The sequence below is a fragment of the Ambystoma mexicanum genome, chromosome 7p (genome assembly GCF_040938575.1).
Source record: "Ambystoma mexicanum isolate Mex_15411 chromosome 7p, UKY_AmexF1_1, whole genome shotgun sequence".
Lineage (NCBI taxonomy): Eukaryota > Metazoa > Chordata > Amphibia > Caudata > Ambystomatidae > Ambystoma > Ambystoma mexicanum.
In genome coordinates this window covers 882,238,230-882,259,073 of record NC_090939.1, presented here as the reverse complement: position 1 = coordinate 882,259,073, position 20,844 = coordinate 882,238,230, and the positions used below count along the sequence as shown (strand labels likewise).

Here is a 20,844-nt window from a genome sequence, read left to right as displayed (position 1 = left end):
GAAATACCTTTCCATTGACTATAATTCAATGGTATAATCGAAACTGGGGACCGATTATTTTGGGCTGGCATAATGAAATTAAAATTTGAAAACATCTTTTACTCAAGCCACATCTCTAGGTCTTAGCAAACTTCATTGATTATTCCAATCTTTAAAAAAGGTAACTCATCTGAGAAAACTATCGCTCCGATGGATTCCTCTTATAAAGCTTTCACCATTCATATACTTAAGATGATCCAACAATTTACACAGGAACACAACTTGTAATCCATCTATCAAACTGGCTTCAGAAAACACATGGGCACTGCCCTGAATGCCACTGTTTTGGCACATGTGTTGGCAAAGGTAAAGAAGTCTTCCGATGGGCCAGTTTTTATGGCCTCATTGGACTTCAGCTCTGCCTTTGATTGTATCATTCGTAATGTCCTTTGGGCAAAAATGGCAAAATTAGGGTTCCCTAAATTTATCATCCAAATGATTGCCTTCTTACACTCCACCACTTGTTATCGAGTGAGACTAAATCAGCAAGTTGTGCTTACTCCGGAGGTTCCCACCTATACAGGAGTGAAACAGGGTTGTAACCTTGCTGCCACCCTTTTTAACTTGTATCTCACTGATACAGAAAACATCTGGCTGCATATTATCACTTTTCCCATAAAAACTGGTCATTTGAAGGTTAATTGGCTTGCTTATGAAGACGATATTCGAAATTTTGTACATTTTCTTTCGAACCGCTGTTGCAGTTCTATTTGTATAAGGTGGAATCAGTCTTACTGTATGGCCTTTATCTTTGTCTTTGTAATATTACAACTTGTTTGAATTCTTGAATTCTGTACAAGGTATTATTTGGAAACAAGTACTGGGGTTTGCTAAGTCTACCCCTAATTCCTGTATTCGGATTGAACTGGGTTTATCCAGTTTAGGTGCACGTTTTCAATGGAGACAACTTCATTCTTGTGTAAAAATGTTAAATCCTCCTTTGAACTCCTTATACCAGGAATTTGATCATATGATAAACAAATCCAATCCTAGTTCAGTGATTATTTTTCAGGAAAGAACGGAATTGATCTTGTCAAAAACTGGTATTACCAAGGAAGAGATTTGGCTACGTCCCGCTTATTCTAAAAAATAAAACTGTATAAATATGACTGGTGAATATCCATGGATGCTATTGGTACTCACCGTTTATATAAGTCATTTGCTAGTCATACTCAATACTCAAACACATTCCTAGATTAAGATATATTCTATGATTTCCATGTGGGAAGATCCGCAATTTATACATGAGGTTTAGAATCAATCAGTTTCACAGGCTAGAACGTACTCAACACTTGTTTAAAAGCCCCTCATCCTCTTGTAGATTCTGTGTAAATGTGCAGCAGCTTGAAACATTAAAATATTTGGTAATATACTGTCCTTTCTTTGAAGATTGTAGGACAGCCCATTTGGGTGCTATTAATGTTGGCCTTACCTCCTTGGCCAGGGAATCCTTATAGCAAAAGTGTATGTTGAATCCCAATAATTATTTTATGATTAAACTTTGTGGACTTATTTCTATAATCCATTTGCAGTTGCAGTGCCTACTGGCTCCAGATACTCTTGAGGGTGATCCTTATGCTAAATAGATCGACATGTTACTTGACTCTTTCCAACGAGACAAACATCTTTCTGACTTTGCTTGTCTGCAGCCAGATCTTGGATATGTTACATGATTCTGGCTAAGGAGTCACACATCTTCTGACTTGCCTAAGTGGCAGCTAGATCATTGACTGAAATGTGATGTGACGGGGAAGTTTTCATGTATTTTGTCTCATTTTCTTTTTGTAATGAAAGGATTGCTGTATGATTTTGTTGTAAATTGTACCATCTTTTTTATCTTACGATTGAACTGATTTTCTTTTTGCCTTTATGTTAAAACTATTTTGTAACAGGATTGAAAATTAAATTTATATGTAAAAAGTTTTTTTAAAACTAAATTGCACAATTTTTAAAAAAAACTGGGGTTAGGGGTAGGGTCGGGCTAGGATTAGATTAAGTGTTACATTAGGGTTGGGGTTAAGGTTGGGGTTAGATTAAGGGTTACATTAAGGTTAGGGCTGGGGCTAGGGTTAGATTAAGGGTTACATTAGGGTTACGGTTAGGGTTGGGGCTAAGGTTTGATTAAGGTTAGGGTTGGGGGTGGGCATTGGGGAACCCCCCCAATATACAAAAAAAACATTAAAACGTTAAAGAGCTGACAAGCGCCGAAATTTCAGCACTGGACAGCTCCATGTGACATTGCAACGTTACAAAAACATGCATTGAAATGCCATCTTTTACATGTAAAAGTGCATTTCCATTGAAACCAGTCCATTTATATTTAAAGTGGACTGGTTTCTATGGAAAAGCACTTTTACATGTAATTGATAGCCTGTCGATGCATTGGTAAACAATGCTTTTGTTTCGATGGTGTGACATTTCGATGCTTCAGTTTCGATGAAATTACTAGGAATCACATCCATTGTATATTAGATGCCATGCCTTTCAAAACTTAAATTATTTTAAGAGGTGATCCTGAACCGTAGGAAAGAACGATGGGGCTGCCAAATGTATGAGAGGATAGGTCCAAGAGACCCCCCTCGCCTGCTGCACCCCCCCCTTGTGGGGTCCATGGCTCGTCGGGGGTCCCCCCTGCCACCAGGGCCCAGGTGGCGGGTGGGCCACTGGCTGACACATTGACCAAACGTGTTGTATCAAGCTAGGCCCTGGAAACCATTTTGTGAAACCAGAATGACACGAGCCCCTGTGCATCGCAGCGCGGCCCCCACCCTTGGAGAGTTCTCACTTGTCCCTGCAGCCGCAGCTCCCTGGCAGATCCGCTGAGAGCCCATTCCCACGAACAGACGGACATGAGCTAGTGTTAGAAGCAAACACTAACATTCACCTTCCACAGTGTATCACTGCCCTCAATATGACCCGGCCAGCAGGGCCTAGGTGGAAAAGAACTGTAAAATGGTCCCCCGACAAAAGTAGAGACCCCCAAATACTAATATGCAAACTGCCTGCGATGAAACTCTTCTCTCCATGACCTTTTTGATAAATATGTAAACTCCATGAAGATGGCAGAATTCATTTCATGTTCATGTGGCATTCTGGTTGAAATACCCATATCCCCGTAGCTATGCGCAAATAGTAGAAGTGTTCCGGGTTTTATGTTATATGTTTCTCCCAGAAGAATGTATTCCAAAGGCCTATGCCATAACTGAACTAATGCTGCAAGAGCGCGACGGAAAACAAGTGCAACCGCATTGGGAGCTCATGTAAAGTGTGTACGAAAACGCATAGAATGCATTCGAATGTTCAAGCTCACCATGTGTCACTACCATCAGTCTCATTGGCCAGTTGTTCCCGCGTGCTCCGCCAACCTTAATACTACCTCGCTTATCGTGCATGCATAGAATGTAACAAAATGTTGTGGTTGTTAAATGCTTAGCATATAGGTAACAATAGCAACATTGGTATAGGTAACGCATTTGAAATGGCCATGTAAAGGCACCAACAATGTAGACATGTAAGCTGTGGAGAAAAAGCTCAATGAGTATTGTACAGTATATGAATTATTATGTCTTTTTGTATAACCTGCAAACACACGAGGAAAATACCATTGTGGGCATATCCAAGGCCACTTTCCCTCCCTCCCCAGTGAAGCCTGCCAGATGAAAGACAGCGGCCCGAGCTGCTCTGCCTCACCTCCCCCAATTCGGCTGGAGCCGCTTCAAGCATTCAGGTTCCCCCGCAGCTCCCATGGACGCAACCAGCCACCTGAATTATTTACAACCCAGCAGTAAACCCCGGCCATAAACACAGGCCAAAAGGTGCCCTTTCGTAGGCTCCACGACCCACCAGCTCACCCCAGGTTAATGGCCCCTGTAAAATTAGGACACCCAATATTATAGCAACACTGTAGGAACCCATTCATAAGGACTTCTAACAAGACACGAAAACTTGGACAGCTCACCCCTTGCCCTGAGACCCAACCTCGTGACCTATGATACCCGGCCAACAGGATGATGGTAACCATGTATTGATATATCACCAAAGGACCCCACTCTAGGTGCATTCCTCCTGTGTTGCATTAACCTGTAGAATAACCTATTGTAGGATTTACAGGGGAAGATAATATTGCAGTATTGAATGAATGCGGTGTGCGTGGCCTTAGGGCAGAAAGCCAAGGAAGACGTTCATCAATGACACTGGCCACGCCTGGCACAACAGCACCGCCCGGATGAGCCCAGCTGACCTGCCCGGCCCACGTTGGCAACCAGTGACGTCCACCAACCACGGCGTAAGACATCACAGCTGCACCTATAGCTAGTCATCGCCACCCAATCCCCACGAACATGTGCCCCCTATAGTGTGTAGGTTCTTGTGACGCATTTTGTAAATATATACGCCTGTCTTTGCTAATGTCAGACAGAGCGCTCTCGGAGTTTGCAGAGTCCTTTGCATGCCCTATTTCTGACTTCGATAAACTCCCATTAAGCTCACCCGCACTTTGTCTTAGCCTTATTCCCATCTTGGGAGAGTCCATTATTGTCTCTCATTGCGGGGAGGATAGTGCTATCAGGGGACGCTCGCCTTCACAAATCGAGACGTGTAAGTACGCATCCATCAGTACCAGGGAGCACATCCAGTCGCCCTTGCACAAGGTCTCCGATATAAAAGCTGGCGTAACCATCTTGAATTTTTGCAGAGGTAAGGAGAGGTTGAGGGTGTAAAGGTCCAGCACAACTCAGGCCCGCCTGGTTCTTCTTCTGAATGGCAAAAATCCTGGAGTAAAAGCCCAAGCCTCGCTGGGACTTCCTCCACTGCCTGGCTTTCTACGAGGGACCAGATCCCTGCCAAAAGAGTTGCTGTCCCAACCTGTGGGAGTGGAGGGGAGGAGGGAGGAGAGGCTGTGATAGGGAGGCGGTTCCCCGTGGATACTATCCAGAGGATCCAGGGGTCCACGAAATTCTGGTGCCAGAAATGCACATGAAGAGCAAGCCTGCCCCCACTGGAGACACGTGGACCTGAAGGGGCGTGTCAGGCTTTCTTTCCCTCGGAGGCTGTCACGGAGGAGGGGGACTGGAAAAAGCCCTTACTCCCCCCCACCCTCCTTTTTGTTGCTTGCTCCGGTTCTGAGACGGCGAGCGGTCCGGCTGCCTGGATCTCCGTTCCTGGAAGTCGCAGAAGCCTCCATATGTATGACCCCTGTTGGAGCGCTGTTGAGATTGGGTGTACGATTTGGGTTTGGTCTTTGTCAGGATGGATAAAGACTTGGCCGTTTGTGAGCTGTTTTTCTTTTTGTCCAGCTCTTCGTCCGTGGAGGAGTGTAAGAGGTCCCCCCCGAACGGTAGATGGAACAAGCTACTTACCTATAACTGTCGTTCTCCAGCATGGGTCTGGCATGGATTCACATGCTCATGAATATTCCCCGTCGTCAGGCTGGGAATCCTCGGTAAAGAAAAAAAATCTGTATCAGTTTTGTTTCTGATCTGTCTTTCTTAGTAGTAACCAATCACTGGTGTCTGGGTCATACTGCCCCCAGCCAATGACTGGCCTCTCCCTAAGCCCCGCCCCATAGCAGCCATCCTCAGATTTGGTAGCACGTTAAGTGGCAGTATGACCAAGTGAAGAGCCGCAGAGGGGTAGGAGGGAGGGTTCGCATGTAAATCCATGCCAGACCCATGCTGGAGAACAACAGTTACAGGTACGTAACTTGTTCCTTCTCCAGCACGGGATCTGGCATGTATTCACATGCTCATGAATATAAGAATACATACCAGTACACACATGCACAACCACGGGAGGTGGCAAGGCTCAACTATAAGCATTACATAAACTCAACATTAAGCAACTCTTACCTCCTCACCAGGCCCACCTTCAGCCGAACAGGTTGCGCAGCACTGCTTGGCCGACTCTGGACTCCTCCCTGGAATCCCGGTCAACGCAGTAGAACTTTGGGAAGGTGTGCGTTGGCCTCCACGTAGCAGCCCTGCCGATGTCCAGCCGAGGCACACCAGACAAGAACGCCATAGTAGCAGCGATCGCTCTGGTCGAATGGGCTCTCAGACAGCCGGGTAACGGTCAGTTTGCCAACCGGTGACAGTGCATGATGCAGCCGGAGAGCCATCTGGAAATGGAAGCCTTTGAGAGTACCTTGCCTTGATTCACAGGTCCAAAGTTCACAAAAAGCTGTGATGTTTTCCGAAAACTCTTCGTACAGTCCACGTAGAACGTCAGCGCTCTAGCTACATCCAGCGAGTGCAAAGTCCTCTCGGCCTGTGACGAAGGCAACGGGAAGAGAACTTGCAACACCAAGGGCTCCTTGAGGTGGAAGTCCGACGGTACCTTGGGCATGAAGGAGGGGTGCGTCCTCGGCACCACCCTCGTCTTGTGGAAAGTCAAGTATGGAGGCTTGCAGGATAGGGCCTGGATCTCTCCCACCCGTCGTGTGGAGGTGGTGGCCACAAGGAACGCTGTTTTCCACGACATGAACTTCAACGGTGCCGAATACAGAGGCTCGAATGGTGGCCCCATGAGCCTGGTCAGCACCACGTTGAGCTCCCACGCCGGGGCCGGAGCCTTCACCGTGAGCCAGTCCAGCCTTGGCCAGCGACAGTAGGTATGGTAGCACTTGAGGGGCCGTAATCCGTAGAGGGTTAATCTTCTGTGCACAGCACCAGACAGAGAACCTCTTCCACTTGTGTTCGTAGCACGTAAGAGTTGAGGACGCCCTGGCCTTTGCAAGAACCTCTTTGCAGTCCGCCGGGATATCGTACCCTCCAAACTCTAGTGCCGCAGGAGCCAGGCCTGCAAGTTCCGCGACTCTGGGTCGTGATATAGGATGGCAGATCCTTCCCTGGATAGAAGATCTTCGTCCGTCGACAGTTTGACTGATGGGGATGCTGATAAGTACAGAATGTCCCGTAACCAGATCTGTCTCAGCCACGCCGGCGCGACGAGGATCATCCTGCACCGGGACCTCTTGAGTTGGTTGACGAGTCGCAGTAGCAACGGCAACGGAGGGAACGCATACAGGAACAGGCCATCCCAGGGGAATGAGAAAGCATCGCCCATGCTCCTTGGCTGGGGAAACCTGCTGGCGAACCTCTGGCACTTGGAGTTCCTCGCCGTCACGAACAGGTCGATCTGGGGTTTGCCCCATTGTTGGAAGAGTCGATCCACTTGGTCCTGACGTAGTTCCCACTCGTGGCATGAGCGAAGCTCCCTGCTGAGTGAGTCGGCTGAATGAGTCGGCGATGGTGTTTTTTATCCCTGCTAGATGAAAGGGTACCAGAAACATCCCCTGGGCAACGGCCCAATGCCACAGATCCAGGGCTTCCTTGGATAGGGCCGGGGATCTGGTTGCTCCCTGCTTCCGGATGTAGAACATCGTGGTGGTGTTGTCGGTGAAGATCCTCACCACCCTGCCCCTGAGGGACGGGAGAAATTATCTGAGGGCCCAGAAAACTGCTCGGAGCTTCAGGATGTTGATGTGGAGTGGCCTCTCCTCCGGGAGCCAAAGGCTTCTCGGGTGAAGATCTCCGGTGTGCACTCCCCACCCTTCCAGGGAGGCATCCGTCGTCACCGTCACCTGGTGTGCTGGGGTCTGAAAGTCCGTGCCTGCCGCGAGATGTGCACGGGTGCCCCACCACTGAATTGCTTGGTGGAAAACTTCATTGAGCGGGATCTTGTCCTCGAAACTGCCCGCCGCTTGCATCCAACGGGCGTCGAGGAACTCCTGTAGGGGGCGCATCAGAAGCCTGCATAGGTGCACCAGGTAAATGCAAGAGGACATCATCCCGAGAAGGGACTTGATGGACCTCACCTTGGCCACGTCCGTGGCCAGCAAACGCTGCACCTTGCCCACGGTGGCCTTCGTCCTTTCCTCCGACGGCGAGGCCAATCGCGTTACTGTATCGAGCCTGGCTCCCAGAAACAGTGCGACCTGCGACGGAACCAGGTGGCATTTGGGGAAGTTGATGGAAAATCACAGGTCCGTGAGCAGCTGGACGTTCTTCGCTGTGTGCTCAACGGCGAGCTCCCTTGTTCTTGCTCGAAAGAGCCAATCGTCCAGGTAGGGGTAGAAGTTGATCTCCTGCAGGCGCAGCCGCGCCGCCACTGGTGCCAGGCACTTGGTGAAAACCTTGGGTGCCAATTTCAATCCGAATGGGAGGGCCTTGAATTGGTAGTGCCGTCCTTGGAATACGAACCTGAGAAACTTTCGGTGTACTTTTAGAATGGGGATGTGAAAGTACGCATCCTCCAAAGCCAACGACGATCGAAAGTCGCCTTCCTCCAGCTGGCCCAGCACGTGCTGGAGGGTGACCATCCGGAACTTATGTGCCTTGATGTATTTGTTTAATCGACGCAGGTCCAGGATGGGACGCCATCCTCCTGTCTTCTTTCTGATGACACTCCGGAGCCCCGGAGCCTCTTTGGGACAAGCTCGATGGCTCCTTTCTTGAGCATCGCCCTTACTTCCAACAGCCGTTGAGGGACGTGGTTTTCCTTCCTGGCCACGGGAGGAATGCGGGGGCACTTTTTTAGAAATTCGAGAGTGTGCCCGTGGGCCAGGGCATCCAGCACCCAACAGTCAGTGGAGATGGACTCCCACATGCTGACGAACTTTGCCAGCCGGCCTCCCACCAGGGTGCTCAGGTGGGGACCAGACGCTACGGCCAGTTCAGTCTTCGTTGGCAGAGGCCTTGCCGCCTTGGCCTCCCTGGCGACGACAGCGAGATCCACCTGACTTGCCTGGTCCTCTCTGTAGGCCTCTTGCGATAGGAGCGGGCCGCCTGCCAGTACGTCGAAGAGCCACCGCTGAATCCTTTGGAGGCACCTTGCTTGCCTCCGGAGTTCCAAAAGGCCAGCCGTCGTTGCTGCAAAACTCCCAAGGCCCGAGCCGTCTCTGTGTCGGTCTTGATAGCCTGAAGTGACTCATCCACTGTTTTTCCAAACAGGTTGTTCCCATCGAAGGGCATGTCCAAAACTCTGGTTTGCACATCCTGGCAGAAATCGGTTGCCTTGAGCCATCCCCGCCGTCGAAGGCAAACGCTGTTGCCCAACTGGCGGAAACCGGTGTCGGCAATGTCCGTGGCTACCGTTATGGCGTGGTCTGATGCCACTTCACCTTCCTGTAGGATCGCCAGGGCCTCTGCCCTCTTGTCGTCCGGTAGGAAGTCCAACAGGGGGGCAATCTAGTACCACAACTCCCTGTCGTAGCGGGCCACAATCGCTAGAGCGTTGGCCACCTTAATCGTCGTCCCACGGCGTTTCTTTCCCTCGCCGTCCGGTGTGGAAGTTGAAGCCGAAGCCCCCGCCGCTTTCTTCTTGGCCGCCCCCGAGACAACCGAATCCGGGGTTGGCTGTGCCCTAAGGCACAAAGGGGCCGTATCGGGGACCCGGTACTTCTTCTCATACCGGTCCCTCTTCGCAGGCGTCGTGGACGGGTTCTTCAGAAGTGCAAGTCCCTCATCCAGCAACGGCACCGCGAGGACCGTCTTCCTCTTGGCCTCGCGCCGTTGGTAGAGGAAGCCTTCCTTCGACTCTTCTTCGGGGCAGAGCTGGAAAAGCTCGGATGCCCTGGCAATCATGGCGTGGAAGGTGCCAATTTCATCGGGCGGGGAGGCCCGAGGAGGTGGTGATGGGAGGCCCATCCCGTCGTCACCACTGTCGTCATCCGTCCCCGTCGTGGCCGTATCGGTTCCTGTGTCATCCCCAGGGACAGGGGAAGGAGATAAAGGCTGAGTGGGCCGTGAGGGCTGAAAAGGCAGGGGTGGATGAACTCTCCTCCTCTTGTTTGGAGGGCTTCCCGACGGGCCCGGTCCTGCTGGGTCGTCCATTGGGGGTAGGGGCAATCTCATCCTTATCTCCGTGCATAAGGTTTGGATTGCCATCAAAATGGCCACCGAGTTGTCCTGTGGCTCGGGTTGCGACGGGTGCGATGGTTGCTCCTCCTCCACGGGAACCTCATCAGCGTCACCGTTGCTCTCTTCGTCCTCCTCATCAGGATTACTTCCATGGGACCGGACCTCCTCAAACTTCTTATTGAGGCCCTCCACGACTTGAACCAGCTCCTCCTCGGAGGCTGTATCCATGTCCGTAACGGCCACCGCCCCCCTCTTTTTCCACGGGGGTCTTCTTGATGGGCTGAAAAGAGGATTCCCCCCGTTGTGGCAGGGAAACTTTGGGCCCCGTGGTTGCCTCCACTGGGGTAGCCTCCACAGGCTTCGCCAGGGCCGTTGTGACTACCTCGATAGAGGCCTTAGCCGGGTGAATCAAGGCCTTCACCACCTTGTGCGCGCTTGAGGCCTTCACCTTGGGGGGGGGAGGGTCATCGCCTCGCTCCCCCTCGGCTGGTTCCTTTGAGATCGACCGGGGCCTCTCCAGAAGCTTAGCCGGGTTCTCGGATTTTCTCTTCCCTGAGCCAGAGCGTTGGCTCGTGGTTGATGGCGCCGGTGAAGGTGCGGCCTGCCTGGCAGCCGAGGAACCCAACTGTTCAGCGCTCGCGGTGCCCGCGGACTTGCGGTGCTTTGCCTTTTGTTGGGCCCCTGTAGCCGGAGATCCCTCACAGGACTTAGAAGACCGCTCTGACTTCTTCTTCTTCTCACATGCTGGGCTCTTCCCTTCCAGCCAGTTGGCAAGACGGGTCCGACGATCCCTCATAGTCCGATCCGTCATGTTCATGCAAAACACACAGTCCTTCTCCACGTGGTTTTGTCTTCCTGAAGGCAGTAGAGGCATCTAGAATGGTCGTCCTCCTTGAACACATTCTGTAGCCCGCATCCAGGGCAGTTCCTAAACGGCTTGGATCCGGGTGTCGAGCTTCCCTTTTCCTGGGTCATGTCAACGAGGTAGGCCTCAAACTTCTGGAATCCTCCAAGAAGCGTAACTCGATGAAACACCTTCACCCTTGAGGGGTGTAGAAAATTCCAAAACGGGTCCCCGTTGATCAGAAATAAAAACGGTGGAGCTTGAGGCTTGATTGACTGACAAAATGAGATAAAACTCTTTGAAAAAACGCAAAACGCAGTAAAAGCTCGAGAGCTATAGCACGAGGACTCCCAACACTTGAACGTGCGGTAAAAATCTGAGGATGGCTGCCAGAGGCGGGGTTTAGGGAGAGGGCAGTCATTGGCTGGGGGCAGTATGACCCAGAGACCAGTGATTGGTTACTACTAAAAAGACAGATCAGAAACGAAACTGATACTGATTTATTTCTTTACCGAGGATTCGCAGCCTGACGACGGGGAACGTTCATGAGCATGTGAATCCATGCCAGACCCCATGCTGGAGAACTAATATGCGATCCTGGACGTCCGGGTTGAATTTTGTTGCCCAGAGCCAGGCTGTCCTTCTCATGACCGTGGCGATACAGATGGCACGGCCAGAGGTGTCAATATGGACCACAGTAGATTCCATGAGGTCATGCGCCACCAGCTTGGCCTCGGCCAGCCCGCCTTAAAGCGCGATTGGCTCCGAGTAGGGAGTTCTGGGAGGAAGTCCGCAATTTCCCGCCATAACCTTTGGTTGGCGGCAGCTAGCATGGCATCTCCGTTGGCTTGACGAAGATGCAAGGACACGTTGGAATAGAGCACCTTCCCGTACGCCTCCAAGATCTTCTCCTCCTTGCCTAGCAGCGCAGTAGAGGAGAAGGCTGAGGACGACTGAGGCTTGGAGTATAGTGATGCTGCAGCGATCACCGAGGAGTGTGGCTGTGGATGGGCCGAGAGCAAGAGTATCCCCTTCCATCTGCCTGTACTTGGCGTCCAGGCGTAGATTGACCAGCTGTGACTTGAGCCAAGCCTTCCTGGCCAGGGAGACTACATCGGTTTGCAGTGGAGTCCCCGTTTTGGCAGATGGCCGTTGCGTGAGGACTTCAGCCAGAACCCCTTCTGCCAGCTGCTCGATCTCGGGCTGGGGTAGGCCCAGATACTCTGCCAGCCCTACACGACGCAAGTGGAAGGCCCTGGCCGAGGATGACATATCCAGATCCTCCTCCTGATCCGTATCCTGTAGATCAGGAGGATCCTGTGGAGGAGGAGGAGGAGTAGTTGGTGCCAGAGGCTGGGGTACAGGGACCGCAGCCGTAGGCTAAGCGGGCGGCGGAGGCTGGTACGGAACTGCCGGAGGCATCGTCTGGGGAGCCAGAGGCAGCGCCGGGGTCTGAGGCGCTTGTGGTGCTGCTAGCATTGCGGGGAGGACTTCCCTGATGGCGTCCTTGAGGATAACCCCCATCCGAGGTGACTTCATAAGGCCGAGGAACCTCTCAAAGAACCCCTCTTCACTGGCCGAAGAGATGGCAGGGGGTGCTGACGGGGTAGCTGGGAGCTGCTGGAGCCACTCAGTGCCCTGCCCATATGGACGCAGTGGGAAGCTGCCCTGCGCAAAAGAGGGATAGGCTGTAGGCCATGTAGCTGGTTGAGGCCAGTCCAACCTTGACACTCATTCGCCGAATTCCTGGAATGGCATCGGACAGGTGCCTCTGCCTGGCGCGGCGGCCATCTTGTCGAGCTGCCTCACTTGCCTGCGACATGTTGCTCGGCCCGCTGGGCTCAGCTTCCTCCAAGACTCTTGCGTGTGGATCATGAGGCCTACCCTGCTCCTCGGGCCTAGACCCGGTAGGTGTGACATCCTCGACCCGGGGGTCGAGCTGCGTTTAGGCGCCCCCTCGGACATATTGCCGGTGCTAGGGCGTAGCCCCTCCGCCATAGTGCCGGTACAAGGGCAGAGCCCCTCAGATGACAATCCGGTACAAGAATCTTCCGGTCCCTCAACACTACCACTGGGAGGATCAAAGGATCCCTCGGCCCGAGGGCTGGTAGCTGGAGCAGCCTCGGTGCACGTGCTGGTATGAGGACCTGACCGGTCCCTCCCGCGCGGGAGAGTCCCTGGGATGGAGTCTCCTTTACAGGGTGCGATGGAGAATATCGGCCCTACCTTGGGCTTGGCTCAAAGTTCTTGAGGTTCTCTGGAGATGACTTCTGGAAGAGCTCCCTCCACCTGGCTAGTCTGTTCTTCAGCGCTTTCTTGGACAGCGAGTCACACGCTGTACAAGCTTACCAACCATGGTATCGGCCAAGGCAACGTAGGCAGAGGGCGTGGGGGTCTGAAGAGCGTGTTGCAGGATGGACACCGGCTGAACCCTGTGGAAGTCGACATGCCTCAGGGAGGAGCGTGACGCCTGAGGACTGAGGACTGAGTGCCTGAATGATAAAAAGACAAAAAAGACAGAGAATAAGTATCCGGGTGTGGAATTACATGGCCAAAGCCATACCCAGGAATGCTGGTGAATTCGGCCCGTTGCCGTTGACGTTGAAAAGGGGACTGAGGTGTGGCGCCGGAGGGCGGATTCAGGGTAGCGCATGCTCCCTGGGCTGCACGCCTCTAAATTTAAAGGGGAAGAAGGTTTTTTTCTGGTGAAAAAGGTTCCGTCTCCCGTCCCCTGGAAGGGACACCCATGCAGCATGGAGGAAATGGGACTGGACGTAAGAGTACAGAGGTTACTACAACAGGAGTTGTAAGCGTGAGGTGAAGGAAAGTCGAGGTGCAAAACAATGGAGCTGAGGTGGAGGAAATGAACACAAGCCGAACATTAGAGCTAGGAGGAGTGCTGGTGAAGGCAGTGAAGAGGATCAGAAATGAAAAGGGAGGGAAGTCGACAAGTTGAAGCAATAGGGAGGAAAGGGTAGAAGTTCAAGGAGAAATAAGATGAGAACTAAAAGGGGGGGGAGAAAGGAGGAACAGTTGAACATCAGAGTGAAGGCGGAGTAAAGGGAAGTAAGATTAAAGAAGGAAAGACCGAAAGGGAGAGGAGGAAAAAATTAGAGATGGAAAGAGTGGGTGGGGTGTAAGAGTAGAAGAAAAGCGCATAGTAAAATTAGGGGAAGAGCAGAAGGGGAGAGAGAAATAAAGACCAGATAGTCAGAAGGGGGGATGTGCAGAAGGAAGGGTGCATAAGGAGAGGGGTAGCAAGGGAAGAAACTCATTGGGAGCCTAGCTAGTGGGAAAACTCCTAGCTTGGCTGAAGGAGCAGTTCCCAGAAAGGTCCCTGGCTACCTAGAAAGGGGTACTGTCTGACAACCTCAGGGCCAATGCTATCCTGGAAAATATCTTGAAGAGACACGCGTGGTGCACATCTAGACCACCCAAGGTGCCTGAGGTGGTAATGCATGTATTGCCAGAGAAGACATCAGACATGCTGACCGTTTAAATGAACGCCTACCAAGCAACATCACTAGGCAAGAAAGAAGCGCAAAGCAATCAAACCACAAAGACTGAGCACATTTTTAGCTATCTGGAAAAACTGAGGACCAAGATCCTTTAAAGAAACGCAACTTGTTTTTGTTTCGTTTAGTACCCACAGTGGTGCCAGGTAAGCACGATTCCTTCGTTTTGGGTTTGTTCTAGTAAAATCCCTTGATTCACAGGACTTGTCCGAGTAATCCGCTGGTCCTTTGACCGTCACACTACCCTGGTATCAAACGCGACCAAAGGTTCAACCTCGAAGCTTGACAGTCCTCTGGAAGGAAACCGGATAGGGAGTATTAAAAGACTCCGGACTATTTGCATAGCAACAAAAAGCTAGTGCACCTATAGCTTTAACAGAGGTAATCAAATGAATACCACTGAGAAATGGGGAACTGGAACACAGCTCCAACCTCTTGGTCATAAAAACACGGTGGGGGTGTGGAGCAAACGGTAGAACCATGAACATGTGTGGTCATTCTGCTATGCTACAACTTCCATTAAATGTACTAATAAGCAGTGTGTCCACGTCATAGAGAAAATGAGGCAGACCGATGTGCAATTTTAAAGGAATTATTTTTGTGTTTCCATAAGTTTAACTGTAACACTATCACGTTATAACTGATAACCACACGGTGGGGATATTATTTACGGTCTTTTTTTATCACTATAGCAAACATACATTTTCAGAAGTTCAACTGTGTGCCATCTTTGGGACACTGCCACCTCAAACACGTGCACAGGCAAAATCTCGCAGCAGTGCACATTCGCCACCACTTGCTATTTTTTTGCCTCGAATTCATGATGATCTGGATGTTTCTTTCACTCTTGTAAACTGACAAAACAATGCAATCTCTCAACAGATTATCAAAAGCAGTGTCTTACCGTGTTGCAAGTTTATGGCAAATGGCACCTGTGTCTGTTATGACTTCACTCAGCCGGAGTTCTAAATGCACTTTTCCCTGAAACACAACATGACAGATTGTGAGACAAAATAAGTTACAAGTGAAAGCCAGAACTGTCGCAACATTCTGCTAACATAAATGGAGACATTGAAAAATGAAAGTTCGACAAACTGTGCCCCATTGGTAAAAATAATATGGTGGTAGTCCACAAAAATAATATTTTCACCTGCAATGTGATGTACACTCATTAACTGTGGCAGTTTGAGCGATGTCAAATAATGTATCAGTTTAAAGGGCTCTGTCCAGATGAAAATCAGCAACAGTACAAAACTACTAGCTTCAGCACTGTAAACACTTAGTAGCTAGAGTGGCGGCACACTATGGAACCAAAGGGTGCAGACAGTGTTCACCGACACGCAACAAAATGGGTCCTCGAAAACCAGCTCAATTTGACAGTAAGTAAATGGGAAGAAGTCAATAAAGCAAATATCAATACCGAGGTTAATGGACTGACAGATTAGCAGAGTTTAAAAACCTCTGCTCATTTAATAACAGGCTCTATGGCTCACGGAGGGCCACCGCGTGGGGCTAGAAAGTGTACTAGAGAATAGTAACAGTGGAAATCGTAGTGGCCACAAACATCAGAGAATACACTTCGAGCGCCAGGGGTGTGGAGGATATCCTGGCATTGCAGAAAATCAGACAATATTTCATATTAGCAAACATAGGAAGTCTTTACGATTCCAAGTACTGCTCTCTATGTGCAGACATTAACTCGCATGTGCATCATACCTGCCTACATTTGAAAATCCCAAACCCTGAGATGTATGCCCGCTCACAGCCATGCAAGACCCCGCCCCTTTGCACATGGTTCCGCCCACACGCCAAAAAGGTAAACTCGTTTGTTGCAGCCGTCATTAGAAACACGTTTGCAGTTTGCACTTTACAGTAGAATACAATTAATATCATTAAATTGGCTATTTCTAACGACCCAAATTGCATAGGACGAATGGCATACGCCTGCCATAAAAGCAACACACACACACAAAACCAAGAGAAGTTATTTTCTTCAAATAGTGTTTTTGAAAACATTAAAATGTGTGCATGTTTTAAACTCCAAGAACCAATACAAACGTTTTCCCTGGAACTTGCAATACCGAAATTGGACATTTCACCTTTTTCATCAGGTTACATAGTGCAGTGGTGAGGTGTCCAGCCTGCAAACCTCATGACTTTGGTTCAATCTGTGAGGCCGTGCGTACCCTCAACTTCAGCCCAGGCAAACTGGCCAAAAAAGAATGAAAGCTGAAAAGTTAAGAAACACGGAATACCGCTTTCAATCGAAGAACAAGTTACTTACCAAACTGGTAACGTTCTTTCTATGGGATGTTCCTCCGACGTGTTCCTCATCTTTGATAAATCCACTTCCAGCTTGCTGGCCTCAAACATTTTTCACAGTAGAGGGCGCTGCACGTCGACGTCCCTCAAGTCGATGTCCCTCGAAGGCATCCGTATCGGCGCCAACGTCACCATGGGTAAAAATAGTCTTGTGCAGCGTCCATTGCTCAGTTCCGTTTTGAGGTGCTGTTTTGCATGAATGGGTTAATAACCTTGAAGGAGCGTAAACTGCAACTACAAGGGAGGTTTTACTGCGGGGAAGGATGGGAGGGGCGATAAGGAATACGTCGGAGGAAAAGCCCATCAAAAGAATGTTACCAGTTTGGTAAGTAACTTGTTCTTCGAAGGGATTGTGTCCTCTGACGTATTCCTTATCTTTGATAGACTCCCATAGCAGTAGTATATAGAGGAGGCGGGAGTAAAATCAAATGTTTCCCTTAAAAGATGCACAGAGTGCAACACAGCTTTTCCAAATTTCATCTCCTGGCTAGAGGAGGAATCAAGACTGTAAAATTTGGTAAAAGTGTGTGCGGACGACCATGTGGCAGCCGCACATATGTCCTTAATTGGAACTCCTCTTTGGAGAGCTGAAGAGGCTGCGATACCCCTGTTTGAATGAGCTCTAAAATGTTGAAGGGGCTCTTTTCCTGCCAATTTATAGCATTTGATAATGGCTAAAATAATCCATCTTGAAATGGTTTGTTTTGTAATGGGCAAACCTAATTTGTGCCATGCACACCCCAGAAACAATTGGTCTGCTTGCCTGATCCTTGTAAGTCTGCTAATGTAAAAGCTTAAGGCACGCCTGGGATCCAGCTTGTGTAATCTCACTTCCTCTTTCCCTGTATGGGGAGGAGGATAGAACGAGGGTAAGGTTATCTTTTGTGTGATGTGGAATTCTGAGACCACCTTTGGGAGAATGTTCGGCATCACTTGTAGAACAACCTTATCTTTGTGAAAGATTTATGTGGAGGTTTGCAAGATGAGGCTTGTAATTCGCTCACTCTTCTGGCAGAAGTTAAAGCCACTAGAAAGATTGTTTTAAGCGTAAGAAATCTTAATGAACAGGAATTAAGGGGTTCAAATGGAGTACCAATTAGAAATTTTAAGACTAGCTTTAGGTCCCACAATGGAACTTGAGAAGGAGTTGGAGGAAAAACATTAGTTAACCCTTTCAGAAATGGAATCACTAAGGGCATTTTGAAGTATGACGTCTCCTCTGCAGTGCGCTTGAAGATGGACAGCGTTGCAAGGTAGCCCTTGATTGTACCAACTTGAAGACCTGAATTTGCTAAATAAAGCAAAAAGGATAACACCATCAGTGTATTACATGAAAAGGGTTTGTTATTCTTTTCTCTACACCAGCTGCAAAATTTGTTCCAAAGGCAGCAGTATAAAGACTTTGTTGCTGACCTTCTGGCTGAAAGCAACACCTCCATTACGTCATCCGGGAGATTCCAATCCTTGTATCTCAGCTTTTCAGAAACCAGGCGTGAAGGTTAAGGGTCCTGATATCTGGATGGAGAACCTGACCTCCCTTCTGAGAGAGAAGATCCTTTCTTTGTGGAAGACGAATCGGAGGACAGATGGACATGTCCAGAAGATCCAGGTTCCACGTTCTCCTGGCCCAATCTGGGGCAATAAGGATCATGGGTTTCTGGAATCTTCTCAATCTCCTGATCATTTGAGGAATGACGGGGACTGGAGGAAACACGTACAGAAGTGGAAACTCCCAGTCCACTACGAACGCGTCCCCTAGAGCTCCTCTCGGGGTAAATTCCCTTGAGCAAAACTGATCGCACTTCCGTTTGACACCGGCGGCAAACAGATCCAATTGAGGGGTTCCCAAAAGGGCAAAGATCTGTTGAAGGACTTCCTGAGCTAGTTCCCACTCGTGGGAGTTCTGCCTGCTCAGAGCGTCTGCCGTCAAGTTCTTCTCTTCGGCTAGGTGAACTGCCAATAGAGAGATTCCTTCTTGAATTGCCCAAAACCAGAGTTGCACTGCCTTCTGCCCAGTGGCAGTGACCCTACACCACCTCTTTTATTGAGGTAGTGCATGGCCACTGTGTTGTCCGTCATCATCAGGACATTTTTTCCCTGTACTGATGGCAGGAAAGCCTTCAGCGCTAGTCTGATCGCTCTCAACTCTAATAGGTTGATGTGTAGCCTGGATTCTGACTGAAACCAACAACCGCTGATGGTCAAGTCATTGGCATGGGTTCCCCACCCTGTGAGTGAGGCATCCGTGACTAGGAACAAGTTACTTACCTGTAACTGTTGTTCTCCAGCATGGGTCTGGCATGGATTCACATGCTCATGAATATTCCCCGTCGTCAGGCTGGGAATCCTCGGTAAAGAAAAAACCAGCATCAGTTTCGTTTCTGATCTGTCTTTCGTAGTAATAACCAATCACTGGTCTCTGCGTCATACTGACCACAGCCAATGACTGCCCTCTACCTAAGCACCGCCTCTGACAGCCATCTTCAGATTTGGAAGCACGTGAAGTGGCAGTATGACCAAGTGAAGAGCCGCAGAGGGGTAGGCGGGAGGGTTTGCATGTGAATCCATGCCAGACCCATGCTGGAGAACAACAGTTACAGGTAAGTAACTTGTTCCTTCTCCAGCATGGGGTCTGGCATGGATTCACATGCTCATGAATAAAGAATACATAGCAGTACACACATGCACAACCACGGGAGGTGGCAAAGGCTCAACATTAAGCATTACATCAAACTCAACATTAAGCATCTTACCTCCTCACCAGGCTCACCTCAGGCGAACAGGTTGCGCAGCACTGCTTGGCCGACCCTGGACTCCTCCCTGGAATCCCGATCGACGCAGTAGAATTTCGTGAAGGTGTGCGTCGACCTCCACGTAGCAGCCCTACATATGTCCAGCAGGGGCACACCAGAAAGGAACGCCGTGGTAGCTGCGATCGCTCTGGTGGAATGGGCTCTCGGACGGCCAGGCAGCGGTCGGTTTGCCAACCGATGACAGTACATGATACAGCCGGAGAGCCATCTGGAAATGGAAGCCTTCGAGAGAGCCTTCCCCTGATTGACAGGTCCAAAGTTCACAAAAAGTTGTGACGTCTTCCGAAAACACTTTGTGCGGTCCACGTAGAACTTCAGCACTCTAGCCACATCCAGCGAGTGCAAAGTCCTCTCAGCCGGCGACGAAGGCGACGGGAAGAACACAGGCAACACCAAGGGTTCGTTGAGATGGAAGTCCGACGGTACCTTGGGCATGAAGGAGGGGTGCGTCCTGAGCACTACCCTCGTGTCGTGAAAAGTCAAGTACGGGGCCTTGCAGGAAAGGGCCTGGATCTCTCCCTCCCGTCGTGCGGAGGTGATGGCCACAAGAAACGCTGTTTTCCACGACAGAAACTTCAACGGGGCCGAGTGCAGAGGCTCGAACGGAGGTCCCATGAGCTTGGTCAGCACCACGTTGAGCTCCAACGCCGGGGCCGGAGCCTTCACCGGCGGGAACGATCTGAACAGTCCCTTCATGAACTCTTTCACCAGACGATGAGACCACACGGACGTCCGCCCCGTGGTTCTGGTGTATCGGGAGATCGCAGCAAGATGACTCTTGATGGACGTGTGTGCCAGTCCAGCTTTGGCCAGCGTCAGCAGGTACGGCAGTACCTGGGGAGCCGTAATCCGTAGAGGGTTAATCTTCTGTGCGTGGCACCAGACAGAGAACCTCTTCCATTTGTGTCCGTAGCATTTAAGAGTCGAGGACGCCCTGGCCTTTGCAAGAACCTCTCTGCAGTCGGCCGGTATGTCGTATCCTCCAAACTCTAGCGCTGCAGGAGCCAGGTCTGCAAGTTCAGCGATGTCGGGTCGTGGTGGAGGATGGCGCCTCCTTCCCTGGAGAGTAGATCCGCGTCCACCGGCAGCCTGATTGGCGGGGGCGTGACAAGTTCAGAAGGTCCAGGAACCATATTTGCCTCAGCCACGCAGGTGCGACGAGGATCATCCTGCACCGTGACCTCTTGCGCTAGTTGACGAGCCGGATTAGCAGTGGCAAAGGAGGGAACGCGTAGAGGAACAGGCCCTCCCAGGGGAACGAGAAAGCATCGCCCATGCTCCTCGCCTGGGGAAACCTGCTGGCGAACCTCCGGCACTTGGAGTTCGTCGCCGTCGCGAACAGGTCGATCTGGGGTGTGCCCCACCGTCGGAAGAGGCGATCCACTAGATCCTGCCGCAGTTCCCACTCGTGGCACGAGCGCAGCTCCCTGCTGAGTGAGTCGGCAATGGTGTTT

At 50.5% G+C, this 20,844-nt stretch overlaps 1 protein-coding gene across 2 annotated transcripts in view; it reads right to left on the bottom strand.

The window, feature by feature from the left end:
- The window catches only part of RASA3 (RAS p21 protein activator 3), a 1,503,746-nt gene that overhangs the window by 636,757 nt on the left and 846,145 nt on the right, over positions 1-20,844 (bottom strand). For both annotated transcript variants that reach the window (XM_069637121.1, XM_069637122.1), the window contains exon 5: positions 15,160-15,236. In XM_069637121.1, coding sequence (XP_069493222.1) covers positions 15,160-15,236 — 77 coding nt within the window. The remainder of the gene's footprint in view (positions 1-15,159; positions 15,237-20,844) is intronic.